This window comes from Bubalus bubalis, chromosome 8 (assembly GCF_019923935.1).
Source record: "Bubalus bubalis isolate 160015118507 breed Murrah chromosome 8, NDDB_SH_1, whole genome shotgun sequence".
NCBI classification, from domain to species: domain Eukaryota; kingdom Metazoa; phylum Chordata; class Mammalia; order Artiodactyla; family Bovidae; genus Bubalus; species Bubalus bubalis.
In genome coordinates this window covers 11545546-11561168 of record NC_059164.1, presented here as the reverse complement: position 1 = coordinate 11561168, position 15623 = coordinate 11545546, and the positions used below count along the sequence as shown (strand labels likewise).

General features: G+C 36.8%; 1 protein-coding gene across 3 annotated transcripts in view; it reads right to left on the bottom strand.

Annotated features, from left to right (window-relative positions):
- CASD1 (CAS1 domain containing 1) overlaps nucleotides 1-15623 on the bottom strand; it is a 54564-nt gene that overhangs the window by 35829 nt on the left and 3112 nt on the right. For all 3 annotated transcript variants that reach the window (XM_025290860.3, XM_044946440.2, XM_025290859.3), the window contains exons 2-3: nucleotides 10181-10277; nucleotides 9527-9647 (exon numbers count right to left, since the gene is read on the bottom strand). In XM_025290860.3, the coding sequence (XP_025146645.2) occupies nucleotides 9527-9647; nucleotides 10181-10277 (218 nt within the window). The remainder of the gene's footprint in view (nucleotides 1-9526; nucleotides 9648-10180; nucleotides 10278-15623) is intronic.

Sequence of the window (15623 nt, the reverse complement as noted above, 5' to 3'; positions counted from 1 at the left end):
AACACACGACATGAGCTATGTTGGCTTCTAAATTCCTTCTCTAAATTCCTTTCTTCACCCAAAAAGAACAATCATCTTAAATTTTATTTTCCTTTCTATTTTACTATACAGCTTGTCACACATATATGCATCTGTAAATGATACGCTGTTCAATGTTGTTGGCTTTCACGCCATTTTAATTTTGAAAAATCTCAGACTCACAGCAAAATCGACATCCTTTACCAATTGTTAGTATTTTCTACACTAATTTCATGTGTCTCCATGCACCACATATACATGGTTTTTCTTCTTTGCTGAACCATGTAAAAGTAAACTGCAGACATAACAACATTTCACCCTTAAATATTTAAACACGTATCTTTGAAGAATATGGACATTCTCTTGCATAACTGTAATACTGTAGTCCCAAAGAATCTGACATTGATAAAATATTATCAAATCTAATAATATAGTGCATGTTCAACTTTCCCTAATAAAGTCTTTGCTACAGTTCTTATATTTTAACCTAGAATTCAATAAAAGCCAGGTATTATGTACGTGACTGAAGACAAGATGGTGGAGGAAACAGACCTTGAGCCCACCTCCTCTCACAAGAACACCAAAATCACAACTAATTGCTAAACAACCATGGATAATAAGATTGGAACCTTTCAAAAAAGATATTCTATATCCAAAGACAAAAAGAAGGCCAACAAAATGGGAGGAGAGTCACACTTGTGATATAATCAAATTACATATCCTGACCCACAAACTGGAGAATAATTTTATCACAGAAGTTCTCACACAGGAGAGAGTGTTCCGAGCCCCATGCCAGGCTCCCCAGCGTAGAGGTCTGGTATTGAGAGGAGGAGCCTCGAGAGCATTTGGCTTTCCCAGCAAAGGGGCTGATTATAGGAGATCCACAGGACTGGGGGACAGACTCCACACGTCGAGGGGTGCACACAAGGTCCTATTAGAACAGTGACCCAGAGCAAAAGCAAGGACTTCCAAGGGGACTGGGCTGGACCTACCTGCTGGTCTTGGAGGGTGTTCTGTGGAGGCATGGGGCAGCTATGAGTCTCTCTAGTGTCCTAAAAGCTGGCAGTGGTAATATTGGGGAGTGTTCCTCTACTTGAACTCTTGTTAGAGGCAGACATCTTACATGGGTAATTAGCAGCAAGACCCATGCCCTGCCCAACAGCCTGTAGGCTCCAAAGTTGAAGCGCCTCAGGCCAAACAATCCACAGGGCAGGAACACAGCCCCACTCATTAGCAGTCCCAGTTCAGTTCAGTTGCTCAGTCTTGTCCGACTCTTTGCAACCCCATGGACTGCAACATGCCAGGCTTCCCTGTCCATCACCAACTCCCAGAGCTTACTCAAACTCATGTCCATCAAGTTGGTGATGCCATCCAACCGTCTCCTCCTCTGTCATCCCCTTCTCCCACCTTCAATCTTTCCCAGCATCAGGGTCTTTTCCAATGAGTCAGTTCTTCACATAAGGTGGCCAAAGTATTGGCCACTCATTAGCAGACAGGCTGCCTAAAGACTTTCTGAGCCCATGGTCACCTATAGACATGGCGCTTGACACAGCCCTGCCCACCAGAGAACCAAGAGCCAGCTCCATTCACCAGTGGGCAAGCAACAGCCTCTCCTACCAGGAAGCCTTCACAAGCCTCTAGAACAGGCTCACCCACCAGGGGGCAGACACTGGCCTCTCACCAGAAAGCCTGTACAAGACTCTAGACCAGATTCACCCACCAGAGGGCAGACACCAGAAGCAAGAGAACAACCATACAGCACCCTACGGAACTGAGTCTGCAAACTCAGGTCAGAACCGACCCGGGGGCCAGCTGGTCACTGGACCTTGGGTAATAAGAGGGAAATGCACTGCTTGGACACCGAGGGCATCCCCTATTGGAGGAAACTTCTCCAAAACTTCCACATACATAAAAATACAAATGGAAATTTAGACAAAATGTGGTGGCAGAGGAATATGTTCCAGAGGAAGGAAAAAGAAAGACACCCAAAATGACAACTAATGGCATGAAGACAGGCAATCTATCCGAGGAAAGAGTTAAGAGTAATGGATGCACAGAGCAGGAAGGTACAAGAAGTTTATACAAGAGTCAGAAAATACCAAGAACAACCAAAGAGATGAAAAATACAACAACTGAGCTGAAAATACACGAGAAAGACTCAACAGCAAAATAAATGAGGCAGATGAACGGGTAAGTAAGCTTGAAGACAGTGCTGGAAACTACTGCTATGGAAGAGAATAAGAAAAAAGAACGAAAAGAAAAAAGGACAATTTAAGAGACTTCTGGGGCTCTGTCAAATACACCAACAGTAACATAATAGGGGTCCCAGAAGGAGGAGAGAAAGGGCCTAAAAATATTTGAAGAGACAATAGCTGAAAACGTGCCTAACATGGGAAAAGAAACAGTCAACAAAGTCCAGGGAGCACAAAGTCCCATATAGGATTCACCAACCCAAGGAGGTACAGGCCCAGAAACACAGTAATAAAACCAATAAAAATTAAAGACCAAAGTGAAAACATTAAAAGCAATGAAGGAAAAGCAACAAATAACCAACAAGGGAATCCCTGTAAGACTATCAGCTGATTTTTCAGGAGAAATTGTACTGGCCAGAATTGAGTGGCACGATATATTTAAAGTGATGAAAGGGAAGAAACTACAATGAAAAAATACCCTACCCAGCAAAGGCCTTGTTCAGATTGGTTTGAGAAATCAAAACTTTACAGATAAGCAAAAACCAAAAGAATTCAGCACCACCAAATCAAATGCTAAACAAATTGCTCTACATGAAAACGAGAAGGCAACAATTAGAAACACTAAATTTACAAAATGGGAAAGCTCACTGGATAAATCAAATGTATAGTAAAGGAAACTACCCTCACACAAATACAGTACATAAACCAGTAACTGTGAGAGGTGGAAAGTACAAATTCAGGATATTTGAAATGCATTTGAAATTAAGAGATCAGCAACTTAAACAATCGTATATATATATGTGTGTGTGTGCACGCGCGTGTGTGTGTGTATAGAGAGAGACTGCTATATCAAAACCTCATGGTAACCACGAGCCAAAAAACTATAAAAAAATCCAAGCACAGCACTAAACACAGTCATCAAATCAGAAGAGAACAAAAGAAGGAAGAAGAAAATGACCCTACAAAACCAAATCCAAAAAACGGCAGCTTCAGCTGCATGCAACAAATTCTGGTACAGTCTTTTTTCATTTTTCTTCTGTTACAAATATTTTCTAATTTTCCTTACTACAGCTTCTTAGATACACCCATCATTTAAAAGGGGTCACTTAATTTCCAAATGGAGAAGGCAATGGCACCCCACTCCAGTACTCTTGCCTGGAAAATTCCATGGACGGAGGAGCCTGGTAGGCTGCAGTCCATGGGGTCGCTAAGAGTCAGACACGACTGAGCGACTTCACTTTCACTTTTCACTTTCATGCATTGGAGGAGGAAATGGCAACCCACTCCAGTGTTCTTGCCTGGAGAATCCCAGGGACGGGAGAGCCTGGTGGGCTGCAGTCTATGGGGTCGCACAGAGTCAGACACGACTGAAGTGACTTAGCAGCAGCAGCAATTTCCAAATACATGGGCTTTTTAAAAGTATCTTTGATATTAATTTCTTATTTTGATATTAATTTCTCATTTAAATCCTTTCTTCTCTGCAATCACCCTCTGTGTTTTTTGTCTTCTGACTTTATTGACGCTTTCAATGACTAAGCCAAAGATCTCTCTTGGTAAATGTCACAATGCACTTGAAAATATGTGGGTTATTTTCAAATATCTTTTTTGATATTGATTTCTAACATAATTTCACAGTGATAAGAGAACAGTCTGTATGATCTCAACACCTTTAGACCATGAAATTTTTGTCATCACAGTCCTTACTATTAGTATTTGTATTTTTCTTTCTGACTTACTTCACTTAATATAATAAACTCTAGTTGCATCCATGTTGCTGCAAATGGCATTATTTTGTTCCTTTCTCTAGCTAAGTACTCTGCGATTGTGTCTATGTGCCACATCTTTATGCAGTGCATTCATCTGTCGATGGACACAGGTTGTTTCCATGTTTTGGTTATTGTGAACAGTGCTGCTATGACAGATGCATGTATCTTTCTGAATTATATTTTTGTCTGATAGAACATGCCCTCACACCTTGCACAAAAATAAACTCAAAATGGCTTAAAGACTTAAACATAATGATACCATAAAACTCCTAGAAAAGAACATAGGCAAAACATTCTCTGACACAAATCTTATCAATATTTCCTTAGCTCAGTCTCCCAAGGAAATAGAAATAAAAACAAAAATAAATAAATGGGACCTAATCAAATTTGGGGCTTCCCAGGTAGCTCAGCTGGTAAAGAATCCACCTGCAATGCAGGAGACCCTGGTTCAATTCCCGGGTCGGGAACTTCCTCTGGAGATACCCACTCCAGTATTCTTGGGCTTTGCTGGTGACTCAGCTGCTAAAGAATCCACCTGCAATGCAGGAGCCCTGAGCTTGATTCCTGGGTTGGGAAGAGCCCCTGGAGGAGGGCATGGCAACCCATTTCAGTATTCTTGCCTGGAGAATCCCAATGGACAGAGAAACCTGATGGGATATAGTCCATGGGATTGCAAAGAGTTGGACAGGCCTGAGCAACTAAGCACAGCACAGCACAATCAAACTTACAAGCTTTTGCACAGTAAGGGAAACCATAAACAACATGAAAAGACAGTGCTACAGAAGGGGAGAAAATGATGCTACAGACAAGGGCTTAAGCTCCAAAATACATACATAACTCATACAACTCAGCAACAACAAAACACCAAATCATCCAATCAAAAAATGGGCAGAAGACCTTAATAGACATCTCTCCAAAGAAGACAAACAGATGGCCAGTAGGCACATGAAAAGATGCTCAGTGTCATTAATTATTACAGACATGCAAATCAAAACTACAATGAGGTCCCAGCCTACTGATGGCCATCATTAAAAAGTCTACAAATAACAAATGCTGGAGAGGATGTGGAGAAAAGGGAATCCTCCTACATTGTGGGAATGTAAGTTGGTACAGCCACTATGGAGAACAGTATGGAGGTTCCTCAGAAAACTAAATTGTCTTTTAATAAAATTTTGTGAGCTTTCTGCATACAGATGTAGGCTTATTTACTAGGTTTATTCCTATGCACTGTGTTTTTTAAATTATTATTATTATTGCACAGAGTATATTTTAAATAACATTTTTGAACTCTCTATTCCTGACAAGTAGATATGAAATTAATTTTTAACAGCTTTATTGAGTCAGTGCAATCAATTTTCATACATTTATCTTATAATTAGCTATATTGTTAAAAATTTTATTATATCTAGTAAATTTTCTATAGGTTCTTTGGGATTTTCTATGTAGACAACTGTATTATAAAATATCAAGTTAATTCTTTACAATCCTTACATCTTCAAAGTACCACCTTTCTTTGGCTGAGAGAGAAAGAGTTAGTCGCTCAGTCATATCTGACTCTCTGCTATCCCATGGACTGTAGCCCACCAGGCTCCTCTATCTATGGGATTCTCCAGGCAAGAATACTGGTGTGGGTTGCCATTTCCTCTTCCAGGGGATCTTCCCAACCCAGGGATTGAACCTGGGTCTCCCTAAGGATCTCTAATACAATACTAAGTAGAAGCAGCAATAATGAACATCCTGAGTTTAATGGAAATATGTCTACCATCTTACCACTGGAACATTTATTGTAGGCTTTTAGAATTTTTATCAGAATAAGAATATAAAGGAGCTTACTTAAAAGAGAGAGATGATACCAATTCCCTGATACTGTTAGGACTTGTTTAATGGACCAAAATGTGATCAAAATAAGGCTTCCATGTGCGCTTTGAAAGATATTCTCTGATATCTTAGCATATTAAGTACTGAGTTATAAGTTTATAAAATCAGCATACTAACAGCCCATATTTACTTATTTGCTTGCACTACCATTAATTACATGAGCAGTGAGTAATTCTCCCACTATGGTAGACAGTCCGGAGAAGGCAATGGCACCCCACTCCAGTACTCTTGCCTGGAAAATCCCATGGACGGAGGAGCCTGGTAGGCTGCAATCCATGGGGTCGCTAAGAGTCGACACGACTGAGCGACTTCACTTTCACTTTTTTCATGCATTGGAGAAGGAAATGGCAGCCCACTCCAGTGTTCTTGCCTGGAGAATCCCAGGGACGGGGGAGCCTGGTGGGCTGCCGTCTATGCAGTCGCACAGAGTCGGACACAACTGAAGTGACTTAGCATAGCATAGCATAGCATGGTAGACAGTCAGTCTGAAATCAGTCTGAAAAATCTGTGTTTAGCTGACAAGTTTAGACTACTTATATTTATTTTGATCATAAATGTTTCCATCTTAATTTTTGATTTCTAGCTCCCTCACACATATGTATATTTTATATAAACATAAAATTAAACAGATTTTTAACATGTAATATGTTTATATATATGTATGTATTCACATGTATGTATCAGAGTACACACATATGTGTGTGCTTATGTATGTATGTTTATATATTATATTTGATATTAGATGAATTTGGTTTCATTTATTTTTTTCTTCTTCTGGTTTGGAATTACCCACCCTAATTCTATCCTTCCAGTCCTTGCCCTTGGAATAAAGGGCATCTTAAGTTCTAAGTTAAGATGATACCTTAAAGTGTAAAGAGGACAGCAGAACACTTTAATTGTGGTCCTCTCTCTCTGACTTATATGCTATGTCAGTTCTTCAGTACTGTGTTTTCGTAAAGTGTAAAAAGACATTATTTGACATAGTTTGTTTAGATTCATATACATGTTTCCTATTTTCTTTAACCATTAATTCAGATCATTTTTTTTCTGAATCATTTCCCTCCTTCTTGAAGTTTATTCTTTGGAAAACTCTTTAGTATAAGTTTATATGGCAGTAAGCCCTTGTAGTTGTTGTTTATTTAAAAATGTCCTATAATTCAAGAATAGAGGAATTTGTATGTTAGGGATACAATACTAGGTTAAAACCCACTTTCTATCAGAACATTAAAGCTATTAGTCTACTGTCCTCTGGCTATCAATACTGCTGTTGAGGAATATGCTGGCTCAGAGCTTTGTTTGCTACATACAGGGCACTGTGGCTACAGGCATCCATCTTAAGGGCAACCCAAATCTCTACTGCATACCGACTGTTATTGTTCCCATTACTGGACTGGCCTCACAGTTTGTTCCTTTTTTGTGGAGGATGTGTCCCCCATTTCAAAGTCTAGAAATACATCAACAAGTATTTTTTAATCTAGGATCCAGTTGGTTTGAGGTGGAAGGGGCCCCCAGAGTATCTAGCTTGCCCTCTGGCTGGAAGTAACACAAACAGCTTTTTTCATTGCAACACTTCTCAAGTTTTTAATATCCTAGCCTAAACTAAAACTATCTAAGAGGAGGATATGATATCCACCTCTGCCCAAACTTATTTGACCAGAGCTTCTTACAGAACTAGTCTTCCACAAAATATAATTTGAAAAAAATAAATCCTGCTCTAAAGCTTCTTTTTAAAAAGTTTTCCTCAGTACAGAAAAGAAATTCAAAAAAATTATCTTCAATACTCCTATTCCACTTAAAGAATCCCATTACCAAGGCTAAAATAAAATTAATCAACTTTCACAACATGCCAGGCTATGTTGTGAAATATATTTAAAAAATAATGATAATCCACAATCTCTGTCCTCAAGGTGTTCAGAGAGAAAAGAATAAGTAAAATACAACTTAGCAAATGCTCCACCAGTAGTTTGAACTAGTTTCACAATAACTGTCTCTTTAAAACTATAAAAAACTTTCTTTGCAAAATGTATATAAAATAAAATGCGTCTTGTTTGACTATTGTGGGATAACTCGGAACCTCTAGAAAATAAAAACTGGAAAGCCAGTGCCCAGGAACACCATCCCATGTTGTAGCTACTGCTGGCCAGGGACTAAAACCATTATAGATTTTTTTCAACTAACTGTTGCCAAATGCATTATTCCAATTTTCAAATCCTCTAGTCTAAGCCTAGAAATAGTAAAACTATTTTTTTTTTAATTCAGACATCTATTTTTTAAATGTTTACTGAGGTTTTTTTACTTTAAGCTGTAAGAATCTCAAGTCATTAAATAGTTTCAAATCTTCTGTATAGTTTTGTATGTATAAATACAAATGCAAAATACATTTATAGATATCAAATAAAATGAAAAGTTGACTTTGTTATCTTCTATTATTCAGCTTTAAAATCTATACTGGCTTTTCCTAGTAGACAAAATCACTACTGGACTCTTCTTACAAGAGTTCCTAAGGACTCAGTATCCATTACCATCATCACGATGAGACTAGTTGGTTAGCTGTGAAGTTCCCAATTTTTCAGTTTCCTACCACTGGACAAGGTGATGTGTACAGGCAGATTTTTATCATAAATTAACGAGCTACTACCCCTACAATTCTGAACTTTCTTGTACTTTACTTTTTTCTTGTTATTCCCCACTCCCAACCATATGCAATTCAAGACAGAAATGAGAACTTCAGATCACTTAAAAATGTATTAAACAGAAAGATATGATCAAATAGTTCACAAAAATTAACTAATTAACAAATTAACATTTAGAAAGATGTTCACCCTTGTTAGTTTTTTTTTTAAAGATACATTTTTAAAATTAGAAATTAAAAAGAGCAGAAATTTGTCACACTGTCATTTTAATTATGTAGCATGAACGTCCAGTGCCAGAAAGGTTACAGAAAATTAGGTTCCAATGTACACTGCTAATTACAGTATAGATTGAAAGAATTCAATAATATAATCAATAATTTTTAAAGTACTATATTCTTTAACCTAATATTTGCACTGTAAAGATTCTATCCTAAGGAAATAATTTAAAAAGCAAAGTTTTCACACAAAAATGTAATAAAAATGTCCTTTTTAAAAATCACAAATTAAAAATTAGAAAACTACAAAAAGTTAAGAAAAGGGAAGATTATATAAGATCACATTATATCCACTCACTAGTATGTTGCCATTATGAAGATACTTACATTGATTTATAATAATATGGTAAATTATGATAAGTGGTGGCAAAGAAGATATCAAATTGTACATGCTAATCTATTATAATTTTGTCTTTTAAAAAAGAGACTGAAAAGAAATATAGCAAAATATTAAAAGGAGGATAAGGGATATTTCTTCTTTGTTCTTTCTAAAAAAAATTTTTTTTAAGTTTTTCCATGGAAAGAATTTTAATATTTCTGAAAACAAAAAGTTTAAGTCAATAAAAGGTTTGCCAATACTTTACCCACCACTTCTTTTTCTTATGGCTCCATAATGGCAAATTATCCCCCATTACCTTTCCCAAAACCAAACTAAAAATTTTATAGTTTCTTTTGTTCATGTGAAAGGGCACACTCCTCCTGTAACTATTCAGTTGCCTAACTTCTAAAACAACACCCTAATGAAACGAATAGACAGATTTTACCTTATTTCCTTCTTCTTTGAATTGAGGATTAATTATTTTCACAAAAGAATAAAATAACTGACGAATTCTGGAATCTCCAATAAATGCAATATGTTTATCTACGAGGCAGTTCTTTGCTTCACTGAAATCAACAAGGAAACATCAATTAGAATACAGAAAATTAACCCAGGCATCTTCAAAGCACATGATTTGTGAAGAAAGTAGTACAGGATTATTATATACAGTTATGTTGTTTTTTTAGAAACAGGTGGCCAGGTCTGTTTAACCTACCAGTTCGTGTATGATTGATTAATTCGATTAAGTGTTTCATATGTACTCGAACCACAGTAAGTGCTTAATACCCACTCTCTCAGAAAAACTGCACGAGGTAGCTATCCAAATCCCAAAGCAAAAGTCCTTCATTCACAGGCTATTGCCCTTGGCCCCTGGTTGTCTCTCACCTGAAATAAAGCAGATTGGTCCAAAGCTTTCCCTAATGCTTTAGAGAATACTCTTTTGGACTCACCCCCACTCCTGCCCTGTCAGCACTTCTCTACCATCACATAGAGAAGTACCATCTGCCACTTTCTTTGCTCTATTAACACTTCTCTACCAGATACTAAGACCCATCTTAGACAAGAAGAAAAAATAACTAAACAGATGAAGAAACTTTACCTGATTTTGTACTTATGCATCATACAGCTGTGAGGCTGCCAAACTTTCTCTCCAAGAAATCTGCCACTTGAGAGAAGGTATTCACATGAGTCATTGCCTGTAATAATTAAACACAATAATGTTGCTAACAATAGTTATATTTTTATACGTTGGTTGTCTATCCCATTTTACCTTTGGAGATGAGAGAGTACAGAGTTTTCTATACTTCACTGTACCTTCTAGGTACATACGACTCATCCATGAGAAGCATAGCAACTATTAATATATTAATATTGAAGACAATGAGAGACACTAGGATAGATAATTCACCTAGAGTATTCTTCATCCCCAGTGCTACGTTAATGCTTTGGCAGTTCCTTCTACTGCAAGTTTCCCCTCCAGGGACATCTTGCCTCAAAATAGCCTTTTTATCTGTTTATAACCAACCTAGATAGCATGTTCAAAAGCAGAGACATTACTTTGCCAACAAAGGTTCGTCTAGTCAAGGCTATGGTTTTTCCTGTGGTCATGTATGGATGTGAGAGTTGGACTGTGAAGAAGGCTGAGCGCCAAAGAATTGATGCTTTTGAACTGTGGTGTTGGAGAAGACTCTTGAGAGTCCCTTGGACTGCAAGGAGATCCAACCAGTCCATTCTGAAGGAGATCAGCCCTGGGATTTCTTTGGAAGGAATGATGCTGAAGCTGAAACTCCAGTACTTTGGCCACCTCATGCCAAGAGTTGACTCATTGGAAAAGACTGTGATGCTGGGAGGGATTGGGGGCAGGAGGAGAAGGGGACGACAGAGGATGAGATGGCTGGATGGCATTACTGACTTGATGGACGTGAGTCTGAGTGAACCCCGGGAGTTGGTGATGGACAGGGAGGCCTGGTGTGCCTCGATTCATGGGGTCGCAAAGAGTCGGACACGACTGAGCGACTGATCTCTGATCTGATAACTTCTACTTCTAGTTGGAAAACAAAAGTTTAAGGGATAAAAGAGAAGACTTTGGAAATGACTTTATATTCAACTATTACAGTACTTCGTGCATTAGTACATCAGAAACCTGGTACATGTTGAAGTATTTTATAAATCTACGCCCTGATTTTCACAACTTCTCTGGAAGGAAGTGGGCTATATCCCTACTCTGTAAATGTGCAAACAGAGACAGACTTATTAAAAACTTCTTAAAACGCGTAATAAAATGTCATCCTTCTACAATCTCACAAAGACTTGAAACACTGTTAGTCAAAAGATGGCTGAAGATACACATGATTACCAGTAATAAATGCTATTATTAATATTCATCCTCTACTTCTCTCGATTGTCTCTTGCCTCCACCATCAGGATGACAGCAAACTCCTCCCACTGTGGTTGGGAGAAGTTTCAAACAGAAAATCCCATATAAGCAAACCCCCCCACTCCTGTGTAAACTGGGACAGATGGTTACCCTACTTCTTTTGCCCATTTTACTGTACATTAGCTTAATGTACATGACCAATGTATGTGGTTAAAAGGGGGGTTGGAGGCATTAGAACAGTTCAAATATGTCAAAAGGACGAGGGAGAAATGAGATGTGTACATTAACTGTGGGGTTACAATTAATGTGCTTCTAAATTTGGTCTCCAGTTCTTTAACAGTCAATAGCGATCTCGATTTGTTTTACAAATAGTTAAGGTCAGGACGGAGAATCTGGTAAAAAAGAATACTACAGAACCAAATGGTGGAGACAGAAAGAGCCAAAGATACTTTAAGTAGAACACATCTCTTTTTTCCATCCAGTCATCCATTTATCTGGACAACACACAGATAAAAGGTGATACAAACACAAGGCAACTAAGCATAAACAATGAAAATGTTGATACCACAGTGTCATAAATTCTAAAACAGAATATCGAGCAAAGTGAAAATAGTACACTGTTCTGTTGGTGAAAACTGGATAAGGAAAGTTATTATATTTTTGTAATTACAGATGTAGCCTAAGCAGTTTTTTCTGTATTTTAAAGATTTTTTAATAACATCTCTCTAAGGAAACTATAAATAATCAGTTCTTAATTCTTTTCAATTATCAAAAACTAATGCTAGTTCTAAAAAACAAAATTAAGTTACATAAACAATCACGGAGGAGTAAAGAAAGGACTATAGAAACACACAATTATTTCCTAAAATCAGCACTGCTGCTGCATTTTTTAATAATGGCCATATAGTAAAATCCTATTAAAAATCCAGTAAATGTTTAAAATTAGGATGAAAATTCCATATTTACAGCACTTCTACCTCTTCAAATACATCCATTAAACCAAGCACAAAGTTAGTAACACATTTGTTTTATTAAAAAGTTATATAAGGAGTTTTAAACAACTGGCATTCTGTAAAGTTTTCCTTTCTTCATCCCTTCTTGTTGTTGCTGTTACCTGACTTCTGTTTCTTAGTGGAAGTTGGATCAGTCTTCAGTGTGCAAGATGATGCTGTTTGTCTAACCATCTCTACAGGTGATTTTGTGGAGATGGAAGTGCCACACCAGCGTCTTAAAATAACCAATTTTCTCCACCAGAAAATGTGTGTTAAAATGCCAAATTCTTCTTTCCCTCTTCAATATTACTACTCAGACATTATTTTTCAGTAGTTCAGCTGGTAGAAAACAAAAGCTCTAATCTCAAGACCCCACATTAGAAAAACCTCATACCAACACAGATTTTTAAAGTTGTCACTAGCCAAAAGACATTATGAACACTGCATTTTAAAAACTAGCTGGTCTTTCTGGGAAAAATATTCAACTACCATATTAAGGTAGTTGAACAAATGCTAGTTAATGGTGACTCTTCATAATATATTATATGATGCAAATTTAAATTAAAGAAAAAATTGTATCTGAAACAGTCTCTGTATCTTATCAGTTAAAGTGAAAATCGCTCAGTCGTGTCTGACTCTTCGGGACCCCATGGACTGAGGTCTGCCAGGCTCCTTTGTCCATGGACTTTTCCAGGCCAGAATATTGGAGTGGGTAGCCGTTCCCTTCTCTAGGGGATCTTCCTGACTCAGGGATCAAACCCAGGTCTCCCGAATTGCAGGTGGATTCTTTACCGTCTGGGCCACCAGGGAAGCAGAAACTACACCAGCTATTTTAGTAGAGAGAATGTAATATGAAGAACTGTTAGGAAAGTAAAAGAATTGCTAAGTAGATAACTGAAAAGGTTAGGAGGACACAGACTTTCATATATTTGTCAGCAAAATAATAAAAATAGTAGCGCTAGTAAATACTATAATACCTAATTAAAAATAAATTAACTAGTCCTAAAAAAAAAAAAACTCCACACAATTCTATACTCTAAAACTAGTTCTTTTCCTGGGAAGGAAACAGTTTTAAAATCAAATCGTTAAATGTAAATCTAAATGTTCAATTAATGTGACACATTTATATTATGTATACGGTGGGCTGCCGTCTATGGGGTCGCACAGAGTTGGAGACGACTGAAGCGACTTAGCAGCAGCAGCAGCAGCTACATGTTAACATATGCTGGCACATTATTTTCCTTTCAAAATTTACCCAGAAGAACCCCAAACAAAAGAAAACAAAATACTGCAGTCATTATTTTCAATTGCTTCATATAATTTTGATAGCTACCTTAATACAACCAGTGAGATGAAAGTTGCCAAGTGCTCAGATAAATCAAGTTAGGAACAGAATTTAAAAAAAGAAAAAAAAAAGCAACTAATGGGATAGAATTATCTACTTCAGCTATCTCTAATACAAAGATTATCTAGATGAATGGCTGTCTTCCCTTCATTCTGTTATCTTAAGCATAAGCATTCTGGTTTGTCAATCTAAAATCTCAGATTTTTATGCATGATTTTTCTATAATAGAAAGATACTAAGAGCAGACAAAGTAAGTAAACAAGTTAAAAAAACCCTGAAAAACAAAAGAACTAAAGAAAACACCTGACCTGCTAAATAAACTGAGGCTTATATTTTTCATTGAATAGAATACCTCTGACACACTGCACCTTTAGACTGAATCATCTTGACAAAGCTGTGTTTCTTACTATCAACCATGAAAATACCAGATCATAAAGTTTACAATGTGATCTGCAGAATATTTTATTTGCCCCCAAACTTAGCAAGTTATACTTGTCTGTGTTGAAAAATCACCATTTACAATTTTCTTAAGATAAGCTAGGAGTGCCTTTTTACAAGCGGTGTCATGTAGATCAGGATTTTTCTAGCAGCCAAAGAAGGGAAAGCCTGAGAGACCTAACGGTGCTTCTTGTTTTAATTTCTGAAACTTTGAACTCATATTCCAAACCATGCAGTATTATTTCATATTTGCATTAAATATGCCTATGACAGAAAGGAATTAGAATTCAACAAAACTAAGACATTTGAAGCAAGTTAACTTTATCAATTAGAAAATCTAAATTTAACCAGATTGGAACTATTCTTAAGGCTACTGATACTGGCTTCTTATCCTAGAAATGGTGTCTTTAGTCTGTAATCATAATATTAATATCTTGTGATTCCATAATGGTAAAATTTACAAAAAATGTAACTAAAAGAATAACTACTTTTTAAAATGTCATTTTTATGTGAAATAATAATGAAAAAAACCCACAAAACACTACTTTCTAAAGTTAAGATCAGAACATGCTCTTAGAACATGAAATTCAATTAAAACCAAAAGAACCAAATGCAGGGAGGCAAAGAGAAGGAAATAAGGACTTCAAAAATCTGTTTATCCAATAATTGTTACAGAGTTCCTACTATGTGTTAAGCTCTGATGATTTAAGGATGAATAAAATACCACCCTTGGAAGCTCAGAGTTTGTGTGGGAAAGTCAGATACAAATTATTATAATACAAGACGGTAAGTCTATACTATTTACTGTAGAAACACTGAATTCCTAATTTCTACTTCTACGCTGGTGACATCTGAACCTGGATTTGAAGGAACAAGTAAACAGGTCAGATTTTGAAGTTTTAGACATGTAACTTCTAGAAAATCACCATTTATTGGAAAATGAATAAGACAATTCTTGGCTGGCACTGTGAGGTTGAATTAGTATTTCTAAATGATAACCCATGTTCTGACAGAAAACACTTTCTCACTCCTTTTATACTTTACTACTGTCTAAGAGGCTCCAGAAAGGCAGAATATAACATAATAGTATGAGACAGGACTAACTGGGTTTTAAATCCTAGCTCAGTCAGATTAATTGTGTGTCTTTAGGCAACTTAACCTCTCATGCCTCATCTTTAAAATGTAAATAATACTGCAATTCTCTGAATCTAAGACCACTGATTATAAAATACACCATTATTTTATATAACAGTAGGAAAAATGTTATCAATTAAACTTTGACATGCAATCAAAGTTTTAAAAACTCATCTTGATTACAGATATTAAAAATGGTGGAAGCGAGAAGTGGGAAGATTGAAATCTAGTAATTGTATCTACCCATAGGCTGGTT